Here is a 14605-nt window from a genome sequence, read left to right as displayed (position 1 = left end):
AAAATTATAAAAATAAATCGAACTTATTAGTGATAATAATATATTATTTTTAATAATATAAAAAAATTAAATTATATTAAAATTAAAATATTTCAATTAAATTTTAAAATATTAAAAATAAAATTTAAAAATTAAAAAATTTATTAAAAATTCAAACTGATTAAATTGAATCGAATTAAATTAATTCAGACTAATTTAGTTCGGTTCGATTTCTAATCAAAATTGATTTGGTTCGATTTAATTTTAAATTTAATATACTGAGGATCGCCCTTTGTACTCGTTATAAACAAGAAGTCTGATCCTTTTTCAAAGAAACAAAAAAGAGTAATTATTTTGAATTTCCTTAATTCTCAAAGCAAGACAATGGCAGGCAACTCACTTCTCTCAGTCTCAGCTGCTGCTACAGGCAGAAGGTATTATTAATTTAATAGTTTAACTTCGTTTTTTTTACTTTAATACCTTAAATTTAAATATATTATTAATTATTATAGACTAGAAGGTAAAGTAGCAGTGATCACTGGAGGGGCTACAAGCATTGGCGAGTGTATAGCTAGAAGCTTTTGCAAACATGGGGCTAAAGTAATAATCGCTGACATCCAAGACGACCTGGGCAAGTCAGTTGTTGAAGATCTTGGAACCGAAATAGCCGTGTTCGTGCATTGTGATGTAACAATAGAATCTGACGTTCAAGAGGCTATAGACACTGCAGTCTCCGTCTTCGGAAGGCTGGACATAATGGTGAACAACGCAGCCATATGTGATCCACGTAAACCCAACATCATCGACAATGAGTTAGCCGATTTTGAGCAAGTGGTGAGAGTTAATTTAACAGGTGTTTTCTTGGGAACCAAACACGCTGCTCGACCAATGATTCCTGCTCGCCAAGGAAGTATAATTATGATAGGCAGCGTTTGTTCGAGTATTGGAGGAGTTGCTTCACACGCATACACCAGCACAAAACATGCCATTGTGGGTCTAGTGAAGAATGCAGCAGCAGAGCTTGGGCGATTTGGAATTCGAGTGAATTGCTTATCGCCTTACTTCATTGAAACACCATTGGCGAGGAGCTTCTTCAAGAGAGAAGACTATGGAAGGAGTGGTGGTGCATATTCAAATCTGGAAGGGGTGGAACTAAAACAGGAAGATGTAGCAGAAGCTGCCATTTTTTTAGCAAGTGATGAGTCCAAGTACATAAGTGGTCATAATTTATCATTAGATGGAGGTTTTACCACCATTAATCCAGCTTTTGGTTTGTTCTCAAGGTTTGAATAAATCAAATAAAATGAGCAGGATTTGGTAGAAATCAACTTCAATTCTGTTGGATGTAACGAAAATCTATAATGTGATTATTTAATGTAATCAATATGTCATAGTCACACCATTTTATACTCTATTAGTAATAAATAATTAGTACACTACTAATAATTAATTAAACATATTTTTAAATATAAGAACTGCTTTTCATTAAAAAAATATTTTTAAATTGTTGTGAGCCTGTGTCTAAAATAAAACTAACAAGCACACACAATATCAATTACTGAAAATTAATCCTACCATTATTTAAATTACTAAATGAAAAGGTTAATTCCTAATTGACTAATATAAAGCAAAAAATTAATTTGCAAAATTAATCTTTAAGCAAACAATTTTATGTAACTAAAAATAATAATAATCTTGAGTTTACTTGAACAAATTAATCTAATTTATTGGATAGCTTGTCCACTTTTAATTTTGTAATACAAGCAAGAATCAACCTAATTTAATTGATATTTTCTCTGTTAGCATATTTTATTAATTAAAAATCAACTAATAAGAAAAACACTTTTTTTTTTGGGGATACGCCTACAGATGCATGTTTTATCACTTTAGAAATTATAGCGTGAAACTAAAGTTGTTAATATGATATGATAAATTAATAAAAATTATATAAATATAATTTATAAATAGATGAGTGAATTCTAAAAGGTGTTAATTAATTAAGAATTTTTTTAAAAAAATAATTACTTTACTTTCAAATAAATATCCATGTCATATTCATTTGTTATACTATACAAAAATTCTACGTATACAGCTTTCCTTTGTAATTTTTCCTTTAAGCCTATCGACGCAGGTGTCACCTGCCACCCCGTGGCCGTGGCCGTGGGCATGTCCGAAGATGCCAGACACGCCTCCATGTTCCAGAACACGTCCTTGCAGCGCAATAAAAGAAACCGTGAGGTGGGGCCCTTCATGTCTGTTCACATCACGTCCTTGATTTGGATTACACATTTCACTTGCCCCTTGCCCCTCACATAGTCCCACAGGGGCGACTAGAAAAATCAGGGCCTTACCGAAGGTACAGTGTGGGGCTCTTGGCCCTAGAGGGTCTACTCAAATCGAATTGAAATTAAAAGAAAAAATTAAAAAATAAAATTTAATTTTTAAAAAAATGAATCAAATGGAATTAAATAAAAATATCAATCCAATCATAAATCATTTTAACTTAATAAATTGAATCATACAATATGAAACCCATTATTTTTCATTCATAATAACCATCTAACACAGATCAATTACACAATAATAAGATAAACTGAACATAAATTCAACTCAACAATGCAAATCACAAATACAAAAACCCATTTAGCAAAAACTCAAATCAAAGAGATTTCAATAGCTTAAGTCGCTCATTGTGGAAGAAGTTGAAGAAGAAGAGAGTGGTGGAAGAGAGAGTTGAGAGTTGAAGATTGAAAGTTGGTGATAAATATAGGAGGTAGATAGAAAGATTTGCATGTTATACATAAAAAAAAAAAATTCATGATTTTCGGTTAATTTACCAAATTAAATTAAAAATCAAATATTTTAAAATTACTAACAGAACTAGATAAAGATTTTGATTTAAATTGATTTTTCTGTTTAAACTGAAAATTACAGTGGCCCACTGCCCACCTATATGTATATTTATTTAAATTATTTAAATTTTAATAATTTATTTCTAAAAATTTTCCTTTATTAAAAATTAACTTATTAAAATTATAACTTTATTGTATAAAGATTAATTCATATTTATTTTATTTCTACAGACTCAAAATTTTGTATCTTGATGTGTGCATTATGTTTTTCATTTAATTCTTCAAGTCAGATTAAATGTACTATTTTATATGAGAAGACTTTACTAAAATGTGTATTCTATACATTTTTTTAATAATTGTTTGAAATTAATAAAATATATCATCTATAAAATAGGTTAATTATTTTTTTTCTATAGTGGGAGTGGGAGTGGAAGAGTGAATTTCCTCTGTGCTTCTTCCGTGTGAACTTGCTCATTTCAAGCCAAACATTTCTCAGAACAATCATTCATATAACAATATACAGATATTTTTGACATCTTCAGCCTTTTCAACACATATTACACACAAAACTGAACATGACAACATCCATAAGGAAAAAGGAAAGAGTTAAATGTGGTAGAAAGTGATGAACTGAAAAACCTACAAATGAATATGCTAATGAATTCACTTTACATTACATAGCTTAAAGCTATGTGTCTATTTTGAGGAGAGAGTTGAGAGATGTACTATTGAATCGCTGAGCAAGGCCTCTGATCACCAGAACAACAACATCCCTCAGATGCCTGGAATGAACCATTATATCTACTTCATTTTCACTGTCCACTACAATCTTAAGCCGATGTGGGTCGTTCCGGAAAAGTTCAACCTGCCATGATAATATTTGACCATCAGATTTTATGTATTGCTAAGATGTCGACTATCCAAAGTTCAGGGATGTGCTTACATGAAAGGGAGGAGCATAACTTCCACGAATTTCAGTGGTTGGAAAAGAAGTCTTAGAGCCTGGCTTCACTACTTTGATTCTTTTCCTATTAACCTCTAGAATTCTTCTCTCAAGACTCCCCTCTCCTGGAACCTACACGTCAACGATAACAATAATAAGCTATTTCATTTTATTAATATTCCAAAAATTAAACATATTTAATTGCAAATGAGAGAGAGAGAGAACCTTTTTGAGAGAAAGGTCCTTGTCACACAATGCCTGTTTAAAAAGATTTGGTTAAAGCATGTAAAAATTATATGAGATAAAAAGATAATAATCTCATGTGATAGGAAAAGAAAGTACTGAAATACAGAACAAAGATTCTTCTTTCCAACTATGATTCAGATGGATTTGTCACTTGTCAGATAGTAAAGGAAGGGATAATATTTAATATAGGAAAAGAAAAGAAAAGAGAAGTGATGCTAAGGGAAAACAAAATGGAGTTTTGAAGGAATGACCAAATCCTTGTCCTTTCAGAAAGGAAAACAATGTAGAGTTTGAAGGGATAATTGATCACTCATTATCATTTCTTTTCCAACCTCATTAAATTCCAAAACCAAGAATAATTATCTCCTGATATTCCTTCTCTATCCCCTTCCAAACAAAGGGGATGAGGTTGTCAGCATTTGAACACTGACCTCCTGCACTATGAGTCCAACTCAACCATTGGACTACCAGCCCAGCAGAAGTAAATGAATTTGTTTTACGATGATAAATATAAAATTTTAGCATAACACGACCATATTAATAATACAGTAGTATGCCATCTACCAGTGCATGTCATCTATTAGTGTTTTCTGTTAAAGCATAGCATTGGGTGATCCTAAATTTAGATTTCTAGCTTTTGCCTTTTCTTTCAATCATACAAAATATATTACATCCCATGATGCATTGAACTAGAAAGCATCGCTATCATTCCTTGTAACTCTGTACTCAAAAACAAAGTAAAGATATAATAAACCCATATACACATCTATAAGAATAAAAAAGATCAGAAAATCCTACAATGAGACCTCATAGCCTTTTAAAAAAATGAAATACTAGTTCGATGTGCTTGTTTATATCTTTGTTCCTAGACTTCAAAAGTCTAAAAATTAAAAAGGAGAGTGATAAAAGAGAACATATGCAAATAAATATAACCATGACAAAATAACTAATCAAAGCACACACACCTCAAACTTCACAGATCCAAGTTCAAGCTTCTGCTTTACTTCTTTAAGAACATCAGGCTCTGCAAGTTAATCATGCCAAAAAACAAAGAAAATGGAACTTAGAGACTCAAAAAAGATTTCTTATAAGTACAGAATTTATACACACCCGCAAAAACAGATTGACAGAGGGAAACTGAAAAAGAGAAGCTAGCATTAGGTACAAAATACATAACATACTCTCTTTATTGGCCCTCAAAAATCAAAGTAACTCTTATCAATGCTTGCAAGTTCCGTTTCTTGTTCCATAATCCATACATCTTAGCTTCATTCCACCATTTCCAATTCTTTTTGTTATTATACCAATAAGAACAAAGAATATTGCAGGAGTTTCAACTAAATCTGCTCTGCTCATATGTTTTGATCAATTCTCCTTAGGACAAGGATTGGTTAAACTATTTTTACTGCTAGCATTTTATGGATTTAATCAACACAACAAGATATCATGATTAAAGTTGAATTATTTTATGATAAAATCCTATCAAGAATAAAATCTGAAAACAATGAAAAAGATAAACTCTAATAATTGCTTTGAAACCTTAGAAAAACAGAAACTAAAATTATTTAGTGCCTAAGAGAGAGAACTATGTATGATATTAAAGAAATAGAAGGAAAACCCTTGAAAGCAGAATAATCAATCATAGCTTAAATTCCTTTGCATATAAAATTCATCTGAGTGTGCATAAATACAAATATAGATAATGTACCGTTTTTCATCCTAATGTTTCTTTGATCAGATTTTCTAACAAGTAGGATAAGGATTTTTATTACCAACTGCAATTGGCTCTGTGGATGCAGACACAGGCTGTCCCTCAACGCCATCCTCTCTAACAGGAGTATAAACAGCCACCAACCTATACCCGACATCATCAACATTAGCTTCATACATCCTTCCTATCTCTCCTGCAATGCCAATTCACCTTTTTAGAATCAAATATTCAGATAAGATGATAAGGAGACAGCGTAGCTTTAATTATGCAAGCTGTTGAAGTTAAAAATAAATGGACTAACATACCTCTTCAATTTAAATGTTTGAAGGATCAGGTTTGCTTTCAAAATTTTTTCAGAATTATAATGAAGATTATCAACCCAAAGTAACAATGAATGTTTGATTTTGACCAATCATAACTGTCTATATATGCTAGATACACCAAAAGTCGATTATTATTATAGTACAAATATTATAGGATATAAAGCCATTTTTCATCTTTAGATAGGAAAGAGCCCTTACACGACGAGTACTTAGGAATTTTATTCATTGTAGAATCCGGAATTTAGATTTTAATATGGTTTAGAATTTTAAAATTATAAAAATTTAATTTTTTTTACTTAGGAGGTTTATATTAATTCAATATTTAAAGTAGGGTTCCTAAAATCCTAAAGTAATTAGGGTTTTAAAAACTATATTAATAAGCCTAGGGTTTTGTTACTTGGTAGCTTGATTTTTATGATTACTTGCTGATGATTAAATAAAGTACTTCAGAGATTTTTTTTTTCTCTACATCCTTTATTCTTCCTGGTTCTACATCAATTTGTTAACTAGCAAAAGGCATTGCTTTGCTTATAAAATGGAGTTCAAGACATGAGAAAATGACAAAGAAAAAGGACAAAAAGAATTGAACTAATGCTTTGTATTCCTCTATTTTATTGATGAAATTTGTGTTTTTCCTCCATCTCCAATCTCTCTTTTGTTTGTTCATGAAAGCTTTTAGTTTATCTTTGTAAGTGACTAATACAACTCTTCCTTCCATCATATTTCAGCTCCATATTCTGCATTTTGCAGAATTTTTGCATTCATGAATTTCTGTTAAGTCTCTTAACTTTGAGTGCATTTTTCAACAAAGATTAATATTAAACATGAAACATCAACAAAAGCTTTGTCATTGTGTAAATTTCTTAACTATCAGAAAGCAGAATTTTCAACGTCTGATATATAGATATTCGTATGGAGTTGCACAATCTTTACTTGCCAACTTTGATTTATGATATCAGTGAATACTCCTCCACAAAATATATTAGCGCACTTGCATCTTTTTTATTGAAAATAAATAAGAAGATTAACAAAATTATCATTTTGAAATTTTATAGAACAACTTGAGTTATTTCCTCTAGATAACAAAAGTTCAAACGTTGTCAGTTTGCCACTGTGAACCATCACTAACTATTTTCCTGTCATTGTCAATTCGTATGAAATATACAGTCATGTAAATGAAAATAAAAGGACAAAAAAAGGAATATTTGTCAGCAAACAAGATAAAATTAAGAAGGCTTTTATTTCAGAGTGTAATAGTAGGGGGTAGAAATTTCTGGCATGTAAGAGAACAATAAACAATTAAATACCTGGTATGGAGATCAGATCAGGACTACCAACCATTGACCTAAGCCATTGTATTCTACTTTTGCCCTCCTTTCCTCCACTATAAATGCCTCGAACAGCATACAAGTTTGTGTGAAAGCCCCTCCCTTCGATCTCTAGTTTATCAATTCGAGGAATCCCTAAAGGTAAAATAAATTATTAATTACTAAGAGTATAAAATATGGAGCAGGCTTAAAATTCACAGAACAATAAATGACAGAAGCAGTTGTTGAAAATCAAGTCAACCTACAAAGGAAAAAAAAAATGTACAAATACTTCAAATTTTAATGACAGTTTTAGAACCCACCAAATAGTATCAAATTTATATGTTACTCTAATAGAATCAGGACAACAAGCAATATCAAGAAAGAAATCAAACAGGAAAGAGGAAAAAAAAGCACTTGCCAGTAATATCTTTCCAATGGCATGGATGATTCACAGAATTAGAGCAATTTTGTGGTAAGAAATAGAGAAAAAAACAAACAGAGACCAGATTATTGATAGGAAGAAGTATGCCTTTGAAATATGGAAGAATAAAATCGCATGCTTGTAAAATTTGAGGTTGCAGTCAATTTGGAAATGGAGACAATAGCTGGCCAAATCTCAAGAAACTACATTAAGAGAGACAAACATACGGATTGTGATGAATCTAGAGTATTCTAATTAAAATAGCTGAAAGCTGGCCATTCAATTTTATCTCATTTAAAAGTAGCACCAAACTCTAATCAAAATCAATGGTAGGACAATTGTCCAATTAATTTAGCAAAGGTCAGTACTCAAGTCAGCTTGTTGCAAGTGTATAATAGAAGACCTGGCAAAACAGCAGCAGTCTCAGCATACGCCAGCTCACTTGACCTTCCAAACACATCAGTCACAATGCATTCACATCTCAAGCTTCTACCAACGTCCTCTAGTCGCACCTTGTAAGAGCAGGAATGCTGTGAAGGTAGGGGCTCGAAGGAGTCTCTATCTCCTATTACTGATGAACAGAACCTGCAGTACCATTGAGTGAATATAAAGAGGTCATAAAATGGCAATTTCTCAGAAACTATGAAAGAATGTGTAAACGGCATGATATAATATATATATGGTGGAGTACACAGGCTTCGGGACTGGACCACAACAGGAGCAAGCCTGCTGCTGGAATTGGGTTGAACATGGCACACATCCACCAAAAAAGCCATTACAGTGGAGGTTTGCATCACTTTATAAAGACGTTTGATTTTTCATGATTGGCCAATGTGCGACATTTTCTAATGCTTCCCCTCAACCGTAAGCAGACCGATCTATTGAAGCTCAATTATCATTTGGCATTGCATGGGATGGTTCACCTACTTGGGTCTAGCATCTTCTAGCTCTGCCCCACAGGAACTAGATAGCCCATGGTTCCACTTGAATATGATTCTTTGGAAACCATCCTACTACACTTTCAGGTCCTAGATCTAAGACCGTTGGAACTTACCATTCTGTTACCATGTTAGAATTCATGAGTAAGGGGAGTTGAGCACAACAAGCCAAACTGAGGCTGAAATCGGGCAAAATTGGTCACACCTCAAGCAAAGTTTACAAGGCCATTTGATTTCCATGCTTGGCCAATGTGGGAATTACCCACCCTTCATCTTCCAATAAGTGTGTGAGTGTGTTACGCGGCGTGAAGCTCACAAAGATAACACACACTCACACATGACATAAGTGCAAATCGGGAGAATAAACTCAACCAAAAATCGTATATTAATCCAAAAGCTGAAATTCTAAACTACCAAATAGGTTTCATGCCTATTTATAGAGTTTTGATCTCCTAATCCTAGTCGGAAATAAACAAAATACAAATAGAAAGATCTAAACTAAATAGAAAAACTAAATCCTAGTTGAGCAAGGAAATGTAAAACAATTCAATTTAAATGCTAAAAACTCACAAAATAGGTAAAACTATTCCAAAATAGGTTGAATCATGTTAGGATTGTCTGGAACCCACTTGGAGATGCAATTAACATGTTTTAGGCTGTTAAATCTGCCCTAGGGCATGAAGGACTTCCTGTAGCACCTGGGGTGCATTGGACGCAAGACTGAGGCTAATAGGGTCTTTCTGCCTTAGGCTTGGCCACACCCTGGAGTGTGTTCTAGAGTGTCTGGTACAAGCTGGTGCATGCTGAAGTCCTTTCCAGCCACTAGTTTGTGCACTTTTGGTCCTCCTTCCTCCCTTGAGTTGTTTCTCCTTATTTTATACTAAAGTGCTTTGCATCAATGTGTGCATGTTAGTGCGTCTCTTTGTATTGTATAATATTTCCCTTGTATGTTTAAAAAAAAGAAGGTATTTGTTATTACTAAATCATTACTTAAGCCATGCATTAGATTAAGAGAATTAGACTTTAACCATTGATATTTGACATCCTTCTTGTACTTGCTCCAAACAGATTGTTGCATTGCACTCTTTGGTATTACTTCGACGGCAGTGAGTACAACACCTTCAATCGCATTTCCAGTGAGAGCAAGCATTTCCACTTTTGGAAGCTCTGCAGCACAAGAAAAGGGAGCAATATTGAGTTTAATATAATAACACCCCTTCACTTAATTACTTAGAACAATTTAGAATATTTACATAATATAGTAATTTAGTTCATGTCATGAATCTGGAGAATGGAAAGCAAAGGAGAATAAGGGAAGAAAGACAAATGGAGAACATCATTAAAACATTAAATTAGAGAAGTAGGCAAAAAACTAAAAGCATCTGTATCATTCCCTCAAGCTCTGGGGTTTCCTACACTTTGAATATACATTCATAGCATCACAATCACAATATTCACACACATTGAAACAAATATCACTTTAACACTCCCCTTTAAGTTGAGCATATATGTCATATGAACCTGGCTCGTTAAACATACAACCAATATGAAAGCCTTGGAAAGATTATGCAAGGATGACTACTAACTGATCATTTGAATTGACAAAGCTAGTAACAAGACATCCTGACTTGAACTTTTTCCCAGATAAGGTGACAATCTAACTCTGTACAACTACAATGTATTGCCTGATAAAGTAACAACAAAGTGACAATCCAAATAGATTTTATGTAATATTGACATAGCATTAAGCTCTCTAGACAATAAACACTCGCACAAAAAGGTGGTTGCGAATGATGACCTTCGCTGGAATTGTTGTTCGATCCAAAACTAAAATTAAAAGACATGGAGGTAAGGGTTTATACTTTATATGGACATTAAATTCCTAAACTAACTAGGAAAATAAAATAAAATTCCCAACTAAAGTAGGAAATTAGCTACGCCCAAAATTGGATTCCTAAAAGAATAGGAAAAAAAATAATATAATCCTATATGCATGGCTTCTAGATTGTTCCTGATTGACTTTCTTTTGTTTGACTTACCACATCTTATTCTTGAAGGAGCTGCTTCAACAAGATAAGTTTATGAGCAATAAAGCCACAGCACAATATTCTACTTTTGCACCTGGTCTAGCATAAGTATTTCTCACCAAAACTAAATTTGCTAAGAGCTCATAATTGTGATAACAGATCACCAACTTAAATTGCATGTCACTGTTGCAAGGTTTTAGCATTTAGATAGACCTTTAGATCAGTTGGTTGCTTATCAGAGACAAGCTATCCCCAATGACAAATGGAAGAGACAATAGGGAACACGAAAAGGTTAGAAAGAAAATTCTACTTGATTCATCAATTGACTATTATATTTTGAGTTAAGAATGCTAGCCACCCTTTACACTATGTTTGGAAGGAAGTTTTAGGAGGTAAAGTAAGGGTTTTAAAGTAATGCTCATGTTTGGGAGAAAGATTTTCTAAGAAAGATAAGATTTTTGGAGGTTTCAAAACCTACAAAACCCCCACTTTTTCATCCCACCAAATCGGAGTGTCATGGAGGTTTCGATACTTCACCTCCCATTACCTTATTTTACTTCATAAAACCTCCCTACACTCCATCCAAACATACTGTCAGTCTTCTGCCAAGGTTCATTAAATACCATGAGAATATAGAATATAAAATGTTGGAATTAGTTCAAATTGTCAGGCCCAAAGCAGCTAAAATAATTCAAGAGACAACTTTTAGTTTACTACAATTTAAACTTCCACTTCATAGAAAAATTTGATCTTCAATTTTTCCTCACACATCAAGATGATGGTTTCATGTGAAATTTGCAGCATCAGATCAAAATGCATTTGTGAATTTGAGTTAGGTAGCATAAAGTTATGAATATCTGAACAAAGTAATAGAAAAATCACATTGCAACAATGTTTTCAAAAGCGATTATTTACCTGGGAGAATTATGTCAGTTGACTCGGACAATTTGAGTTCTCCCACAACTGAATCTGAACGAACTGGCGTATACCTATGAGAAATAGTTGAACATGCATAGTATGGCTACTTATACTTCAGATAACAGAAAAAATAAAATAATGATCATCAGTTTAGAATATGAAACCTAAACAAATTGTTCACCAGTTCCCAAAAAAAAAAAAAACTAGTTTAAAACGTTTCAAGGTGATAGTAAAGGAATGAGAAAAGCTACCCAAACAACAATCTGCAATTGTAATCTGCATCTGTGACTTCATAAGTTCTAGAGTTAGCACCATTAATAAGAATGATGGTACCATCGCTAGTTTCTCTGTACCAGCTGAAAAGGCTTGCCCCCTCGTATCCACCAAAGTATTTTCCTTCTCCAGAATAAACACCAGGATGCAACTCTTTCACTTGAACATTAGAAACAACTGGAAGAGCTGCCACATTATTTCACATCAAACATGTTAAAGAAAAAAATTTCTGATGGCATGATAACCAAGAACTAAAAAGTGAAATTTCAAATTCTTACTTGGATCAGCAATCAAGCGGTTAAGCAAATAAAAGGAACATGTGAAAATACAAAAAGAATAAAGAGATTTGAGGAGTAAAAGCTTCAGCTTGGTTATTCTGAAGTGGTTTTTATATACACAGTTAGAAATTCCAATATAGGAAGATATGCTAAAAAAGGAAGAATAGATTCTAGGCTAATTACATCCTAAACAGAATACAAGCATAACAAGTATTTAGGCAAGAATCATGGTTCTTAGTTCTAACAGAATAAATTGTACTTGATAGAATCAGTTCTATCCTGACTCATAAAGATGGGCTAAAATAAAGTAACATTGCAGCCAATTCAGGTTATAGACTTCCAAACACACTAAAATCATGATTTCCCAAACAAAATTTTAGATGAAAAGGTCTACCAGCAACCAGATGTAAGTTAAGGTTTTTTAAAATGCAATACTTCACAACAACCATCGGAAGGGTGTCAAGTATATATATCGTGAATAACCTCTTCTCGTTGCTTTTTCTGCAGAGTGGCTATTTCCATAACTCAACCCATGATCTTCCAGAGTTCCAGTTATGAATGAGCCACTAATGTGCCAGAAAATATATGAAACTAGAAAAGCCAGAAGAAAGATTGTACCTGGGTTAACTGGAGAGTTGGAGATTGCAACTAACGGTTTTCCACATTTGCCATCTGCACGAGTGGGCAGCCAACATAAGGCCAAGTAAGCACCCACATCATCAAGTGATGGAGTGTATCTCCTGTCATACAAGCACCAATCCTCATGAGATCAGCGTAAAAATGGAGTAAAATATTCTAAATCTAACATATCAGAACTTACAATTCTTTACTGCATATGAGAACATCCTCACAGGCAGTAAATACATCCATCAATGCAGATTCATGTAGCTTATCTTTCGTTCTGTACCAAATATAGTCTCCAACACCTTGCTGTCCACCAAAGTAAGTCTTTCGTGGGATCACTTCCCTGTCCTCACAGCAATTGCCAATCACAAGTTCCAACCCCATAGGATCCGCTGTTTAAAAATGAAGACACAAGCATGAGTGGAATAGCAATAAAGCAAAAATATCAGTAAACAAGATCAATTACATAAAACAGTAAAAATATGCAAAAGATTTAATTGCTTTACGCACAAAAACATCAGTGGGATACGAAAAATTTAAACAAGATCAATCATAAAATTAATATCCATTAAGATAGTTTTGAGTCTTGATGGAAAATAGAAAAGCAGGAACATTCACTCAGGTGAATATCCGCCATTGAAATAAACTAGTACAAAATCTAAAAGTTCCAACAGGCTACCCTTTCCAAATCCAATAATATGGTATTTTGGAAAATATACAATGAGCCCTATCATCTGCAAAAACCGCCCATGTAGCAGAATATGCCCACCAGATTAGCCTGATATAGATTATTTGCCTGTTCTAAACATTAGGAATAGGTAGTTAACTAACATTGTAACAAAGGTCAGGCCCCAAGGCTTATTCAGATTAATCCATTCTATGCATTTTACAACTGCTACCACAGAGATTGATCACAGCCTCAACCAACTCAAAAAGATCCCCAGTGCCTATGCAACTCCAAAAACAGCATTGAGGTACTAATATATATTTGTGAAGCAATAATAAATATATAAGATATGCCTTCTAGAGAGTTAACTAACTAACTACTTGCACAATTACATTATTGGACAAAAATGACAATTATGCAAGTAATCCAATTATATTGAAAGATATTGTTCTAGCCTCATTGAGCCCCGAAGTCCAAAAGACTACCATCAATGGGTTTCAACTCTCAACGAACTCATGAATATGATCAACTATTAGAAAGTCAAACATAATGAACAGTTGTGATCTGCACAAATGTATATTGAATGTGGAATACCAACCCACCTGGTGCAATCACATTCGATTTTATGCTCCTAGGTTTTCCTTTCACATCATCTTTGCGCATTGGAGTATAAACAAGTTCAACGCACTTTCCCACGTCCTCTAAAGTCAAATCCAGAAACTCTACAAGTAATACAAACACTTAAAACCACTAATTCCAAAAGACCTTGTGCTGAAGAATATGCCATATATAAATAAAAAAACTTACCATCAGCACTTAACTTCTCCCTAACACCATCACTTCTGACTCTAAACCATTCATGGAAACAATTTCCTCTCTCCCTAAATCATAAAGAATGAATTAGAAATCAAGAGTTTGTTTAAACAAATGGGCCAGAAGTATGAACATGTGTCAAAGATTGTGCAACATCTTACCCTCCACTGTAAGAAGCAACAAAGCTTAGACGCTGTCCTTCCATCATTGACCCTAGAAACTCTAGAGACCGACAAGTTGGTGGGCCTGTAACAAAATAAGTGTTGCAATACAGCATTAGCA

The 14605-nt window shown here is 33.4% G+C and overlaps 2 protein-coding genes across 7 annotated transcripts in view; one reads left to right on the top strand and one right to left on the bottom strand.

The window, feature by feature from the left end:
• The first annotated feature begins 270 nt into the window (after positions 1–270).
• LOC110618251 (secoisolariciresinol dehydrogenase) lies at positions 271–1363 on the top strand. Its single transcript, XM_021761387.2, has 2 exons — positions 271–413; positions 492–1363. Exons 1-2 carry the CDS (start codon positions 364–366, stop codon positions 1270–1272), a joined length of 831 nt encoding a protein of 276 aa, XP_021617079.1. The 5' UTR covers positions 271–363; the 3' UTR covers positions 1273–1363.
• A 1901-nt stretch (positions 1364–3264) lies between these two features.
• LOC110616674 (187-kDa microtubule-associated protein AIR9) overlaps positions 3265–14605 on the bottom strand; it is a 36511-nt gene continuing 25170 nt past the window's right edge. For 4 of the 6 annotated variants that reach the window (XM_021759123.2, XM_021759122.2, XM_021759125.2 and 1 more), the window contains exons 24-38: positions 14485–14569; positions 14318–14391; positions 14113–14232; positions 13040–13235; positions 12838–12959; positions 11920–12127; positions 11666–11739; positions 9752–9890; positions 8189–8370; positions 7362–7517; positions 5793–5924; positions 4986–5044; positions 4000–4032; positions 3775–3906; positions 3265–3696 (exon numbers count right to left, since the gene is read on the bottom strand). In XM_021759123.2, the coding sequence (XP_021614815.1) occupies positions 3520–3696; positions 3775–3906; positions 4000–4032; positions 4986–5044; positions 5793–5924; positions 7362–7517; positions 8189–8370; positions 9752–9890; positions 11666–11739; positions 11920–12127; positions 12838–12959; positions 13040–13235; positions 14113–14232; positions 14318–14391; positions 14485–14569 (1889 nt within the window). In that variant the 3' untranslated portion in view covers positions 3265–3519. Of the gene's footprint in view, positions 3697–3774; positions 3907–3999; positions 4033–4985; positions 5045–5792; positions 5925–7361; positions 7518–8188; positions 8371–9751; positions 9891–11665; positions 11781–11919; positions 12128–12837; positions 12960–13039; positions 13236–14112; positions 14233–14317; positions 14392–14484; positions 14570–14605 lie in introns of those variants that run through there. The other 2 variants (XR_006351025.1, XR_006351026.1) reach the window with 2 other exon arrangements.

Source organism: Manihot esculenta, chromosome 6, assembly GCF_001659605.2.
Source record: "Manihot esculenta cultivar AM560-2 chromosome 6, M.esculenta_v8, whole genome shotgun sequence".
Taxonomy (NCBI): domain Eukaryota; kingdom Viridiplantae; phylum Streptophyta; class Magnoliopsida; order Malpighiales; family Euphorbiaceae; genus Manihot; species Manihot esculenta.
Note: the sequence above shows the minus strand (reverse complement) of the source record. Positions and strands in the feature narration are given on the sequence as shown.

Excerpts from the sequence above, each read along its gene's own strand:
- LOC110618251 (XM_021761387.2), top strand. The coding sequence starts at position 364 with ATGGCAGGCAACTCACTTCTCTCAGTCTCAGCTGCTGCTACAGGCAGA. Across the intron at positions 414-491 it reads GCTGCTGCTACAGGCAGAAG|ACTAGAAGGTAAAGTAGCAG; the intron begins GTATTATTAATT and ends TAATTATTATAG.